At 36.8% G+C, this 15,422-nt stretch overlaps 2 protein-coding genes across 2 annotated transcripts; one reads left to right on the top strand and one right to left on the bottom strand.

Annotated features, from left to right (window-relative positions):
• Positions 1-2,128: 2,128 nt before the first annotated feature.
• nemp1 (nuclear envelope integral membrane protein 1) lies at positions 2,129-7,943 on the top strand. Its single transcript, XM_056385483.1, has 9 exons — positions 2,129-2,284; positions 3,549-3,670; positions 3,891-4,107; positions 4,198-4,270; positions 4,354-4,447; positions 4,547-4,661; positions 5,334-5,559; positions 5,915-6,091; positions 7,032-7,943. Exons 1-9 carry the CDS (start codon positions 2,176-2,178, stop codon positions 7,186-7,188), a joined length of 1,290 nt encoding a protein of 429 aa, XP_056241458.1. The 5' UTR covers positions 2,129-2,175; the 3' UTR covers positions 7,189-7,943.
• An 848-nt stretch (positions 7,944-8,791) lies between these two features.
• ormdl2 (ORMDL sphingolipid biosynthesis regulator 2) lies at positions 8,792-14,839 on the bottom strand. Its single transcript, XM_056385484.1, has 4 exons — positions 14,701-14,839; positions 12,898-13,071; positions 11,185-11,336; positions 8,792-10,410 (listed from the first exon to the last, which is right to left on the bottom strand). The coding sequence occupies exons 2-4, from the start codon at positions 13,069-13,071 to the stop codon at positions 10,275-10,277; spliced, it is 462 nt and encodes a 153-aa protein (XP_056241459.1). The 5' UTR covers positions 14,701-14,839; the 3' UTR covers positions 8,792-10,274.
• Between the last annotated feature and the right edge of the window lie 583 nt (positions 14,840-15,422).

Below are 15,422 nucleotides of genomic sequence, written 5' to 3'. Positions count from 1 at the left end.
AAATCGTTGACCTCAGCTGGTCTTACTCTATAACAAGCATATCAAAAAACAAACACCTGAGTGGCCCACAACCATGAGCAGATAATGAACCGATAACATCAGTCTGACCCGGTTTACTCATGTTCAGGAATTGAATTTGGTTTGTGTCAATAAAGAAATCAGATTTTCATTTGACTGGTTTGTGAATCGAGTGTTATGGTTGGTTTCTCTGGGACATATCTCAAAACCTTTTATTACTAAGTTTTACTTTTCCACTTCTAATATATATTATCTCCTTTTCTTGTTTATTTTATTTTACTATAGCTTAATCCACTCTTTATCTTTTTTTAGTGTATTTTATTCTGTTTAATATTCCTTTATTTTTATGTGCCTGATTTTGTTTAACTGTATGGCTGAAATGTTTTAATCTTGATTTTACCACATAAAGCACCTCATGACATTTTTTTTTACAGGCTCCGTTTAAAAAAATTATTAAGAAGAAGTGAAGAGCAAAAATATATTCTGTGTATTTTGTTGATATAATTACAGTAATGTAAAATTATTTAATTGCTTTCTAATTATACAATACTACACAGGAAAAATAGAACAGAATATAACAAATCAATAACTTGCAGCAAACAAACTGCACACAAATTGCTCAATATTCAACTTATACCATCATGTGTTTGGACCGCCACATCTGGACAATCTGATTGAAGGTAGGTTTTATTTATCTATGTTGTAACATGTTGTCACATACCAGGAAAAAAATACGCTAACAATGGACCATGAAGTGTCCCAGTAAGCCGTTCCAGTAAGAGTGCACAATACAAAAGCCCTGAACCTGGGTCACCTAGACGGACAACGGTTTTCAGTAATGTTATCTGAGGTTACAGTTGTGCTTTTCATGCATGTAATGACATGAAATATCTGCTGTGATGAAATGGTCTTACAAAGCTCAGTGTCCTTAAGTCCTCAAGCGGATGGGTTTTCATCAGACTGAGAGTTGAAAAAGTCAGTGTGCAAAACACATGAATATCTGTTCAGCTGCTGAGGCCAAAAAATAAATGTAGATACTTTGTGTTTTACAAAGACTCACAATCCTGTAGAATTCTCTCATATGAAATATTTTCTATATTTTCTAATACTTTCTTACATCTAGTAAGTGTTTGGTCCGCAGGTACAGTAATCTATTGTTCTGTGCCTACACATCTGAAAGGCTTTTGTCAATCTACTTTGCTGCTTTAAATATGATTCATTCAACACTTGCAAGGTGAATTACTCGTTGACAAAAAGATGCAACATTAGGTAAATCCAACCTACCTGAGGCAACATAACATTTGATGCTCCCCTTTTGAAACTGTGCCCTTGTGTAAATACTTTGGCTTCCAAGTGCATGCCAATTTATCTTCTAAGCAGGAAACACAAGGCTAAAACTTGGCATTTATTTCAGAATGAAGTCCTGTTTCACCCGTGGATCTAAGAAAAGGTTGGTAGTTGCCATATAGTGGTGTAGAATTATAGAGACGTAATTTCTCTGTTACTTCACTGTTCATTTTAACATTGTCTTAAAATGGAACCTTAAAATCCTTTACTGGCCTTAATGGTTGCACCCATCATGGTGTTTTTATAGGAGGAAGCCACTGGTAAGCCTTTATTTACAAGAGCAGCTTATCTTTCAGCCACTTCCACATCTCTCTTTGTATTTACTTACTCCACCAATGTCAAACTACTACTAATACTGCTCTTGTCTGCACCAAAGGTAAAACAGCAAAAGAGAAAAAGTTTCCAAATGAGTTGAGCTACAAAAAAAACTTATTGCAATCACATAAAATTATTTTAAAACACATGACTGACACTTTATTGATTGATATGGGCATATTCCAGTGGTTTGAGAATTTTAAAGTAAATTATGTATTTGTAGTGCTTTGTTAAAAGGTTTTATAATTGATCAAAGAAATTATCAAATGTAACGTTTATCTCTCAAAATGTTGTTCTCTACCCTCTCAGGTCTATAGACTGGTCGTAAGGAAATGTTTTAATCCAACCAAACCATGTAGAGACGTTGAACGTACACTCGTAGTGACGACATCTAGTCTGGTGTTGTGATTGGCTGAACGGCCTGTCACTCAACCGAAAGCCCAGAGGAGGAAGTGGCGGGACAAGACGTAAGAGGAGGGACATGGTGCTCTCATCATGGCGGGATGCATGAAAATGATAAACGGTTTCAAGTCTTCAAGGGCTAAATTAAAGGTTTTCATGGTGCTGCTTGTCTGTTTACCTAAAACCTCACTCCAGGATACAGGTAAGAAGCAATGTTACGCTGTAATAACAGAGACTTTAATTTAAATGATACGTATTTTAAATAAGTAACATTGCTCTAGCTAACCCCGGCTAGCTTGTTTTTGGTCTTTGCTGAAGTTAAACAGTAGTTACTTTATGTTAAGATAATTCATATATCCTCATAGCTCGGTTACTTCTGGCTGTCCTCTGATTGATACTCTGTATAAAGGACAGACTTAATGTCATTTGGCCATGTCTTTTATTTTGCTGTTGTAGATTTGCTGAGCACAAATCTGCTTGAGTTTACGACTCGTCCTCATTTTATTTTTAACGTACTAATAATAAAACACCTCCTCAGTCCTCACTGATCAGGAACGTGTTTATATACACAAACTAAAACTATTGCAGTCTAATACAACTTTCCTGCAATAAATCATATCCTCACGAAAGTCTCAATGTTCAGTCTTGGTTTTGATTTTGGTTTTGGTTGAAACTGTTTTAGAGAGGTGTTGATTCAACTTTATATCCATAATTTAGGGGTTGAAGTTTGTGGTGCTGTTGAACTGTATTGCATTAGTTTGATTGGTGTTCCTATTATATTGTCTACCCCATTCAAATCAATGAGGGTAGGGTAAACAGCAGACACACCTCCCTGTATTATGCAATACAGTTCACAACAGCACCACAAATGTGATCACATGATCAAACAGTTGAATCAACACCTCTCTAACACAGTTTTAACACAACCTGAACATTATAACCTCCACGAAGGAGGATTTTATTGCAGTGGTGTATTTAACTGCATTAGTGTTAGCTAGGTTAGCTAGCTCCTATTAAAATGACAAGTGAGTGTATGTGCAGCTACAGCAGCTCACAGGATATTAAACTGAGTGTGAAGGGAACAACCAGGGGATAAAGACAGTTCTGACAGTCTTTATTCAGACTCTCAGGTGAGATTTCAGTCCTGTATGAAGTGAGTTATTGGGTCGATGTTATCTTGAGGAAATAGAAATGTTTCACCAAAAAAGTTTTAAAGTTTGTTGTAAGTAAACATAAATAAAGCAAACTGCACTGTATATAGCGAGTTAGGGAGATATACAGTTGCATGCCAAAGTCTGACCCCCTGGTTCCTGTAGCAAGTTAAATACAGTAGGCAATATTCATTATTCTTAGTAGTCTAACTTACAGTTTGGTTTGGTAACAAACCATTCTTCATTGAGATAGGCCAGCTTAGGAAGTAACATGTGATGCAGTCTCAGTGTTACATGTCTGCTTATCAAACCCAGGTAACAAACATCCAATAATTGATCTGCTGGACGGAGAGCAGTCTGTTTTGTCAGGATCCAACCGGTTCTGTTACAAAAACTCCATAGTGCCAAGCTGGAGGCAAACATGGACAAGAATTCAGGTAAGTTACATGAACCTAGAGTGTAAGTTTTTTTTTCTTTAACTGATTTACTCACAAAATGAGAGATAAAAATATGAGGTAATGTTCAAGAAAAAGTGATGTTATCACAGCTCCTCCTCTGTCAGTCTGGGTATTTTGGGGTAAATTCTAACTAATGGGCAAATGTGGTTTAAAGCTTTACAGTTCCTTAAGGTCTGTTATAACCGAAAATTTCTGACAGATCAAAATATGGAGTTCAAGCATGTTCAAGGTGGAAACTGTGGAAGGTGAAGAGGAGCTGGAGGGGCTGGACCGCTTCAGTTTCTGGGGCTGGTTTCAGAGCTTGCTACGTGAACGGCACAATGAAACCACAATTAACATCAGCCTGTTCAGCAAGAAGACATGCTTCAAGATTGATCCCATTGAAAGAACTCAGTACACTGTCAAACCTGTCCGCAGTAAGTGGAAGACAAAATCATTTTCTGATCATTGACAGATATTACATGTTTAATATGCTTTTTTTTCCCTTTTTTTTTTTTTCCTTGCAGAGTTTGATATTTATCTGTTTTTGGTTTTCCTCTCTGGGGCGTTGTTGTTCGTCTTTGCAGACTCACTCAGCAGGTAATTTTTATTTAATGTCTGCTTGTTAGAGTTTTTCATAATTCTTACATGTTATCAACAATTGTTTTCTCTCTTACACAAAGGAGTCAAATTTTTTTCTACTCTGCTGGTATGAGCACAGGCATGATCGCCTCTCTCATCATCCTCTTCTTCATTTTGGCACGCTTTTTGCCAAAGGTAAGGTACTTCATATTCCTCAAATATCTATGACTTTATAGGTTAAATCACTTTGGTCCCTTAATTATCTTAATTACATTGTGTTTGTTGCTTCCACAGAAAAGCCCTTTCTATTTGTTGATAGTTGGCGGCTGGTCCTTCTCTGTGTACGCCATCCAGCTTGTCTGCAGGAACCTCAACATTATTTTGCGAGAACACTGGCACATGGCATTAGGTACCAACTCATATAAACACTTTATATAGGTAGTGACTTTGTGGAGTTGGAAACATCAGACCAAAGCAAGGCTCTTAATATAAAAATAAAAAAAATTAGTAAGCTATTTTGAGACCATTGAGTATGTAACTTAGTGTTGTATATTTCCCACCTTGAGACTTAAAAAATAAACTGTGTTATGTTTAAATATACTGGTGTAACTAATGATAATTTTCATTATTGATTAATCTGCCAGTAATTTTCGCAATTCATCAATTAATTATTTTGTCAATGAAATATTAGAAAATAATGAAAAATACTTATTACAATTACAATTTAAAATTCCTTATCTTTTCCGAACATCAGTCCAAACATAAAGATATTAAGTTTAGGTCTGCAACTAACAATTATTTTCATTACTGATTAATCTCAAGTATGCATGCTTAAATCTACACACAGTGCTCCCTCACTTTGAGCCTGGTAATTTGTATCCCCAGAAGACATACAGTACATGTAATTGGTTGCAGGCCAGAAAAACGTGTAAAACATATCAGACAGAATATTGTCACTTTTACAGATGCTGTAAATAACTGTGCAAATTCAGCATGCAGGCTTTGAATTGCAAAGCTCTCCACTATGTTAGTTTTTCAACACTGTGAGTCAATGTTTCTGTTTTTCTTTTCTTTTTTTCAGGTTATGTAGCCGTTGTGGGATTCATCAGTTTTGCTGTGTGTTACCGTTACGGTCCTCTGGTGGATGAGAAGAACATTAACATCTTGTCATGGACGCTGCAGCTGTTTGGCCTGCTCCTGATTTACTTAGGAATTCAAATTCAGCAAGTTGCATTCGCTATCATCGTGGCAGCTTTGTTTTCCAAAAATCTGGAGTACCCAGTCTCTATGATAGTCATTGCATGGAGGTGGGTGTTTTAAAGCTGACAGAAGGTGGCGTAAGAGCACTGCACTATATTAGAATCTACTCAGTTGGTATGGCATTCCTGACTGTTACTGTATGCAGAAGACGTTTTAATAATGTACTAAATTTATTTTTAGATAATTTTTGCTATTTTGTTTAGGAGTCATTTGTTTTTGAAAAGTCTTACATGATGCCTTCTTATTTCAGCCTCTTAGATTTGTCCACATTGACAAATTAATGAACTACTGAAGCTCATAGCAGTGGTATACAGTAACAGCCTGTGTTATATTGCATTTCCCCAGTTGACATATTCGGTTCACATGATTTGAATGTTTTTGAACACTTGCTGTGTTGCGCAGGAAAATCAGACAGTGGGTTCACTGGAAGCCAGAGCCACGTCGCCTGTTGACTGAGGAGGAGTATCAGAAAGAGGGGGAGGAAGAGACTCGACGTGCACTGGAAGAGCTGAGGAAGTACTGCAACAGCCCCGAGTTCAGCCCATGGAAGGCAGTGTCGAGGCTTCAGTCCCCGAAAAGGTGCCTATTGTGATTTTTTTTTTTTTCTTTTTCTTTTTCTTTTTATTCCTACGGATATAATTTCAAATGTGTTAAAGACACATGATGTGTTTAACACATGGTTGAAGCTCAGTTCCAGTCTTGGTTTAACAGGAATAGAGAGACACTGCTGATGTTCATGTATGCTTACATTGAGAGCTGGCTTATACGTGACTACACTGTTATCATGAAGAGAAAATATTACTGTCATTCAATTTATTTAATCTGGGTTATTTGACACCAATCAACAGAAAAAATGAGACTAGACCATAATACTGACTCACCAAAAGTAGGACCTTCGAGGTACAGTACAAATGTTTTAATACTAGAATCAATTGAAAACCCAATCACTACAGACAGGTGGTCTCCCTTTTACTAATTATATGACTTATAAAACTATTCGTCTGCACTTGTGATAATTTAGGTGTGTCCTAAAGAAGGTGAGTACTTTTTGAACAAATTAACAATAGTTCATTTTGTTCAGAAGGACGAGGGTTATTGATATAGTGAGTGACAATGAGATATACCAATCGGCTCATGTGCAAGCCTTACTAAAACAGTGATACAATTTTACTCATTAGTAGTGTCAAATTTGAAGTACATGTAAAAAAAAAAAATGTTTTACAGTAATTGGTTGTAGGTCTCATTTCACTTTTTTGTTGAGGTACATGGATATGGATTTTTCCAAAATACAACATAACTTGTGCTAAGAAAATTTGCCAGAAACTAAAAATGTCAACTTCAAGGTGGAGCTGGAGAAAAAGTCAGTTCCCTAAAGTGAAAACAATTCATGCTTAAACAGTAAGGTCATATTCTTTCACAGAAGTGTAGTCAAATGTCCTTGTTCTGTTGTAAACACAAGTGTATTTAACATGTTACACAAACTGTGTTGCTGATACACAATACTTACTATATTCCACAGGTTTGCTGATTTTATTGAAGGGTCACCTCACTTAATGCAAAACGAGGTGTCTGTCCACGCGCAGGAATACGGCTTTGGGGGATCGTTTTTTGAGGATGAATTTTTTGACACCGATGACGAGGAAGAAGACATGATGCCTACGATGAAACTGGAGTGAGAGAGCACAGTGTTGGAGATGCATAAAAACAGGAACAATTCTTATTATTGCCTTTCAGAAAGGTGGTTGGAGAACAGCTCTCCATGGCTACTGTGCAAGACTGACTGTGAGCAATGTACTGTGGAGGATGGTTTAAGAAAAGCCTGCGTTGTCACCTCAGTCACAGGAGCCACATGGTGTCCTGGCTTTCAACAAGTGATTACTTCCATTTTTCTATTTATCATCTGGCTTTCAACAAAAAGTCACTGACAATCACAGGCAGAACACTGAGGTCAGATCTGTTATCAACATAAAAATCTCTATGTAATGTTGTCTCAAAGAATGTGCACTAAAGCCAGATCTCTTCTTTTTAGGGAACAAAGGCATTTGTTAAAATTGAGCTTACAAATACACTGAAACCCCGGTAAGAGGTCAAAGCAGGTCAACTTTTCCTGGGTAATGGTAGTTTGAAGTTGTGTCGTCTATAGTCATTGGATAGAAAAAGGTTTTCGTTTTTAAAACAATTGTGTTTACAGCCATTAGGCTCTAAATTGGCTCACTGCAATGAGTGTCCAGATGTGTATGTACATCACGGTCATAAGGTCGCACCTCTCTGAACAGTAGCACGATAACGGTGGTAGTTATTATTCCAGCTTTCTGCTCGTGGAGAAAACGTTTGGTCCTGTTTGTGTTCCACATTTTTCCATTCATTTTAATTGACATAAAACAGTGGAGTGTCACAGTATTTTGAATAAAAAAATTATTTTGAGCTCTGATATGCATGTATTGGTATCATTTTATAAAACTGTTAGGACTAAAAGGTTCATTTATAATGCACTTTACTAAAATAGGATTTCTTAAGTTAAATTTTACTACAAAACATTTGAGAGGCAAATAATGCAATTTTGACTTCACCAGTTTTATCTGTCCGCTATAGGTAGGTCAAAGTTTTACGTATAAAATGTTTGGTCAGTCTGTAAAATATAATGCATTGTTATAAACTACTTAACAGTTTATAAAGTACTTTCCATCACCCAGATAATCCAGTAATGTAACTCTGATTGGCCATTTTGCTGCCTAATGAATATTTATTCTTTTGTTTCAGAAAGTTTATTTTGAGAAATTGGTACTTTTACTTACATAAAAATTGAATATTTCTTCCACAGTAAGATGTTCAATACCTGACAAACAACAAATGATTACTTAAATTTTCTATTAATCATTTACTCTATAAGATGCAAAAAAAACCAAACGAAATACAAGAGTTGCCCACAGTCAGAGATGGCATCTTCAAATCATTTGCTTTTTCCAAACTGTCCAAAAAATTGGACAATGGACTTATGAGTAAATAACATATATTTGAAACAAATTCTTGCATTTAGGCTTCATTACTTCCTAATTGTTTCATTGGTGGAGTACATAAAAGACATTGTTATTAAATACATAACCAGTAGGGGGAGGACAATGAGCATGAGGTGGAATTTCCACTTTACAAACAGCAGAGGGCTGAATTGCATCAAGCACAGCAATTCCAGAAGTTGCGTTTGATTACTATCACAGCAAATTGTTTGAATCTTCAGGTTTGTAACATGAATCAATCAAAGTAAGCATTATGAATGACGTCTTTTGTTTTTCCCAAGTGAGAAGGCATTTTACTTTGAAAACTCTTTTTTTGAAACTTTTTTTTCTCGGCTTTCTTCCTTTGGGCCTCTATTACATCTTAAATCTCATGTTTAAATGTGACTTCAATGTAGAAATTTCTGACCTTTCTCATATCTGCACATTCCCTCTGACATGTCCTGTGGTATCTGTAAATCTGTGTCTCAAAAGTTAAAATCTCAAACAAGGTGATGATAAGCGTACACTTGAATTGCATGTGTCATACTCTGAGTCCCTTGTCCTGTGCACTGCATGCCCTCAGTTTAAAATATACTGCCTATATCTAATACCTCTCATCAAGCTTCACTGACTTCATTTCAATTAAAAGTGGAAGTAGAACTGGGGAAAACTGCAGTGGTTGACCTAACTTGCTGTTCAAGCGAGATAGCGTTATCTTAAATCAGGCAGCTCTCAGTATATGTTGGAGAAAAAAAAACATTGTGACATCCAGCTCAACCGGCCTCTGCGTCCCACCTCTGGCCTCTTAACATTAAATGTTGCAATGGTTTTGTACTTGAATACACGACACGTTTGAAACAGCTGATTAAACTAGCATTATTTGCATGCGTTTCCCAGGCTCAGGTAGGCATATACAACAGTGTAATCACATTCACATGCCGCTGCGTTTCCTGTGTGCTTCTTTCCCAAAACACACGTCACTAATATGGAAACCTCACTGCAATGCAAACATGACCACATTGCTTGAGGAAGGGGGGAATCCCTTGGATATATGAACATATTGCACTGTGACACCCCCACACACACATTGTGGCTTCATGTAAAGTGTCTGGAGTTCCCCATTGCTTACAAACTAGCCCACAACTGATCAATTGATTCTTTAAACCTCCACGAAAAAGGATTTTGGCAGTCTTCCTACTCGGGCATGTGAAACAAAGATAAGACAACCATGTGTGCACATCATGTAGCTGTCACTGCTAATTTTATAAACAGGAAAAGACATCCAGATTTGAAATCAAACAGTAAATTATATAATCATGTGTATCATAGCAAAACAAAGACTGCAGGGTTTAGTGTAGGCAAGTATATGCATGCTGCATGTAATTCCTTCATAGTAAATCAAGAAAAAAAAAAGCATGAAAAAAAGGAAATTTGAAACTATCATTAAGAACCTGATAACTAGACACTGACAGTTGTACTGTAACAGAAAAGCTGAGACAGAGCAACAAATATACATCACGAACATACATCAGAAATGTCAGTAAAGAAGAAATTTACTTTCAGCAGTGGTGCATTTACTTTTCTTTCAAGCTGCAAGAGGCAGCAAAAACTGCAACTTCAATATATTACTCCACACAGTCTGTACAGTTAAGACAAATTGAACTGGATCTCTCCTCCTCAAACTCTAAACATAAAACAGTTCAGCAGAAACAAACAAAAAAAAAAAGTAGTCCAGTGTTGGTCCTTAAAATCCAGTGTTCAGTCAGTTCTCAGTATTTATTGATCCCAAATATCCGCACTCCATGAAATTGAGGCAACTTTGGGAGGAGGACACTAAGGAGGGAGCTTGTGTTGATCAGGAAATGTGTGGGATCATATTTTGTGTAGAAACTGGCAAGAATATACCTTTAGAGAGAGAGGAGAATATTGTCAATGTAGCACCAATACATCAGGATCAACATTTATGCTGAGGCTTTCACACCAAACGGATACATGACAAACACTGAGGATCAAGTATGTAGGCAACAGTGAAAATACAGTCCACAAGTAACCAATACCAATCGAAGTAACCAGATCAGAGGTTGAGATTTTATTCTGCAGTGCTTTTGGTCACCATGATAAATGTTTAGCACTGTGTCGCTTTCTGTGACAGCTCTCTGAATTTACTGGTAACTTTAAGAATTAAGGCAGAAATTAACATTTTAAGATTGTGCAAAACATTGTGCAATCAACTGTCATATTTATTTCACTCAGCAGTTCAACACTGTGACACAAAATCAAGTGTATTGCAACAATCTACTACTACAAAAAGCAAAAACTCATTTAGATTCATTGTCCTGGACACGTAGCATTAGCACAATATCGTGCTGTGCGAAACCATCAAGCTAATATTTTGGATCCCTTTAAAGGATTCGCATTTTAAAACGAGTCAGCTGAAAACAAATAATAGTGAGCAAGAGAGTTAAATCCACCACCATCATCATAATAAACTGTATATGAGCTGTGTGAGAGCAAAAAACTTCAGTCAGCCTAAAATTGTTCCAAACTGAGTCGAGACCCATTCCAGCCAACTGTTCACATATTTAACTACATGCTGATTTCACCATCTTAATGAAAGAGAACCTGCAAACTTCCCAGCACTGCAGTCGACCTTTAAATGTAAACACCATACACACTTACAGAACGATTGGTGAGATGGTGAGGAATTTGCGCGAAGATGTGAACTGGACACCGTAGTCCATCTGTTCCCAGTGTGTAAGAAGACGAGCTTTCCCTTGGTCTGGTGTCTCAAAGGGAGTTCCCTTCACTGTGTGTAGAAACAGGTACATCACCTTACGAGGAGAAACCACACAGCAGAGAAGCACAAACACTGTTAGCCACAAAGACAAATAGGTTTCCCCCCAGTTTATACTTTCCAAAAACCAATCCTCCACAGAAGCTCATCTGAATCATTATCTGTCTCAGGGACCCGCTCCAACCAACAGGATGGAGACTTTACACGCAAACTCTCTAGATCAACAGCTACAAAGATGTTGCATTTACATATTGGTTTGCAACATAATGATTTATAGAAGTAGCTGCAGCAAATCAATAATTTGAATATTTTTATAATTTTTGATGATAAAAACAAAGAACAAAGTATTTCACATCATTTCACTGCATCAACAATAGAACATACAACAATAATAACATGTAAAAATAGTTTTCCTCAGTTTTTTGTGGCTTTTTAAGTTTTCAAAAGTGGTAGTAAGAAAGCTGCTCTACAGAGCTGATCATTTTTATAGTGAAGTGGGAAAATGTAATGTAAAAGAATTGAGTCAAATCTAAAAATTTCTGATGAATAAAAAAAAAATTAGGAATGTCTAATCATCACACATGCAAAGATCATATAAAAAATCTAATAAATAAATAAATAAAAAGGAATAGTTTGACTATATATGTGGGTGTTGCTTATTTTCTCTTGCTGATAGCTGAGAAGATCAATACCATTCTCATATCTGTCCCTTACATATGAAGCTGGAATCAGGAGATGGTTATCTTAGCTTAGCATGGCTATGAGTAAATGTAACCAGCATCTACCAGCAACTCTGAATCTTAAAATCTCTTCATGCTAAGCTAAGTTTAATCTGTACCTTCATATTGTTGTAGTTCAGATACAAGAGTGGTATCCATCTACTCAGCAAAAAAGCCAATAAGCACATTTCCATGAAGTCCAACTTTACCTTTAACACACAGCAGTCCTGCTCATTGACATTAATTGTCCACAACGTCTGATACACCAAGAGATAACATATTAGCCTAAATATAGGACAACCCCCCCTTTTTTGAGGACAGGAAATACTTTCACACAGGAGATCCATTTACACTCGTCCTATCAGGAAATTTTCCCTTAAATAACCTTAATCTAAGAAGAAGAGAGTCTACATCACTGAAGTCCGCCCAGCTTTAGCATTAGGGCTGACTAACTCTAAAACACTTTCTCCATTCAAGAAGAATATTTGTTTTGGTGAATATGTAATTCAAGGCTAGTCCTTGAATATGAGACAACCTCCACTTTTTCTACATTACTTTCCAGAGAAAAATATAGTTTCGATCGGCCAAGACTGTATTACGGAGGATTGATAACTTTGTCAAATTTTAGTCAAATTTAATGGTATATATTGTCCTACCCTAAAAATAAATGTGCGTTTCAGATATGTAATAAATCCTATATAGTCTTGAAACAATTCATAAAATGCTCTTGAAAGATGAACTCAGTTTCACATCAACTTGACAACTGTCTAATTGCTCAGGTTGTGAGAATTTCTTCTTCGGAAAATGCTCTACACCACCTGGAACAAAGAAATTGTAATTCAATGCAGTTGCTCATATTTTTTCATAATTTTGACTGACCAGGTTGTGGATGACATTGGTAAGGGTCCAGACAAGTGGCACAGTGAAGAAAGGTATGCTGAGCAGGACGACATGCAAGACAACGGTCAGGAGCAGGTAGGTGAGCCATATCCCTCTGCTGTTCATCACCCGTGTGTTGGGGTTCACCTCGCTGTGAGCTACGCCCACATTCATCTTGAATACAGAGAGACACACAATGTAAGAGTTCAGGAGGCTGAAAACAAAGGTCTGCAGTTTCTGCAGAGGTACCCACGGACCTTTTAATCCCTTGTGACGCTCGACATCCAGCTTCTAAAACAAGCTAGCAAGCAGACAACATTTTAAACTTGAGAAGAGAAAACCTGGTGACTTGGGAACCGAAGGCATATGATAAAACTGCTTACAATGGTCATGTTGATCCACCAAAATTATGTCAAAATCATCATATCCTACACAGTTTCCTAGTGTCATGATGTAGGGTTAACAACAATGCAGAACTCTGCTTATGAAACAAAGGCTTCATAATGTCCTGCCATTACCAATCATTACAGAAGTGGTAATGCAGCATTTACAATGACTATAACCATCAGAGAGGCAATAAAAATGTACTCATGGAAATCAAATTTTTTCCTTCTAAGTCTGTTGTAGCAGATATTTTATTCATTTATATACAAGAAAACTGTCATGTTAATTTAAGGGGACCAATTCACACATCTGACCATTATTGTCTTCAGTTAATCAGTCACTTCTTAGCTTGATTAATCATTTGGTCTCTAAAATGTCAGAAATTAATCAGAAAAGCCCATCACAATTTCCCAAAGCCCATGATGATGTCATCAGTGTCTTGTCTTATCCGTTCAACAGTCCAAAACCCACACATTCAATTTACTATCACATTAGAGGAAAAAAAGCAGCAAATCCTCACAGATAAGAACTGGAAATAGAAAATGTTTGGCATTTTAGCTTGAAAAAACTGCAATGATTAATAGAATGAATAATCTGCTATTTTCTATCGGTAGTCTATTGGTAATTAATGAATGAATTAAGAAATGTACATAGTTATGTGTTAGTTTTACAATATTATTATTATATTTTACTTAATTCTGTATCATATTTTGGTCCTTTGTAAGTGGTAATTGAGAAGAAATTCTCTGTGGTCATTCAACATACATTTGTGTGTCGACAAGAGCTGAAATCAACTACAGCTGTGATGACTGGTTAAAGAAATATGCAAGGGTTTTGATGTACACTATGAAATGTAAATGTTTTGAATTGGGGGCCCATATAGTTTTGTTGGTGGGCCAGATTTGGCTCATGGGCGACTATTCCAGCATCACTGCTGTTAACGATTTAAAAAATAAAAAATAAAAATCGCATCTTTAAAACAACTCTGAGGTAATGACCCCGCCCGTCTGAGCTGTTCTGGGTCATTCAACACGCGCTTCCTCTCACATCACTCAGCGACAACTAGCCGCAACATTCAAGCACTAGTCCGAACAAACAAAACAGTCAAGACGTAGAATTAAAGTTAAATTTTGATATATTCTTCTATGACATGACAGCAAATGTTCACACAACGCCCACACCTTTTTAAACGTAGAGTAACAGTTAACGTTAGGTATTACAACGTTCGCCAGCTAGCTAACAGTTGCTATCCACAGGTTGATATGCTAACGTTACTTCAAAATCAACTACGGTGTAGCGGTTGCAATGAGAAGTTATTAATGACGGGGTTAAAACCTTCTTTCGAATTGTGAGCAACCTGTCTGGCCCCTGTGGCATTTCGAGGTTTAAAACTTAACATTTCAACGGAGCAAACTGTACCTTCCAGCGTTGTCGTAGCTCACCAGGAAATTCCTTGTTTTTTCTTTAACCCCGCCTTCGTTAGGTTCGGGCTTGTTCCTCTGCTGCGGCCGACATCTGCCAGAAAAAAAAAACTACTGTCTGTGTCCTCCTGCCCCTAGCAACAGCAGGTAAACAGGTGAGCGGGGGAAACTGCATCTAGTTTTTGCAAAGTACAGTTTGTCTTCCAAGAAATTCTCAGGATGCCCCTGTAGATGTGAGCAATATTTTATTATCAACCATGTGTCAGCACAATACCAGGAGGCATGCGGATAAATGCTTTGACTTTGCTACCAAGCTTTCACAGCTTTTATCCATCTTTCAGATCAGCTTTTAGAAAACTACATTGTAGTCCTTTTGATTAACAATTAATTGTTTAACTCATTTTTTATTAACAAAAATGCCTGGCTTCTAAGATGTGAACATTAGTTAGTTTTATTTATTAGTTATCCAGTGTCTATGGTAATGAACTCAATATTTTGGGGTTTTTAACTGTTGATCAGACAAGGAAGGAAGGGATTTGAATACGTCAGCTTGGGCTTCAAGGGAAAATGATGGGCATTTTCACTGTTCTCTGACATTTTACTGACTAAACAATCAATCCATTATTAAGGAAAATAATCGTGAAATGTATTGATATTGAAAACAACCATCGGTTGCGGCCTTCTGTGATATATTGCCTTATCATGTGTTAATTCCTTGAC

The sequence above is a fragment of the Seriola aureovittata genome, chromosome 9 (assembly GCF_021018895.1).
Source record: "Seriola aureovittata isolate HTS-2021-v1 ecotype China chromosome 9, ASM2101889v1, whole genome shotgun sequence".
Classification (NCBI taxonomy): Eukaryota; Metazoa; Chordata; class Actinopteri; order Carangiformes; family Carangidae; genus Seriola; species Seriola aureovittata.
The sequence above is the reverse complement of the archived record's forward strand: the minus strand, read 5'-3'. Positions and strand labels throughout refer to the sequence as shown.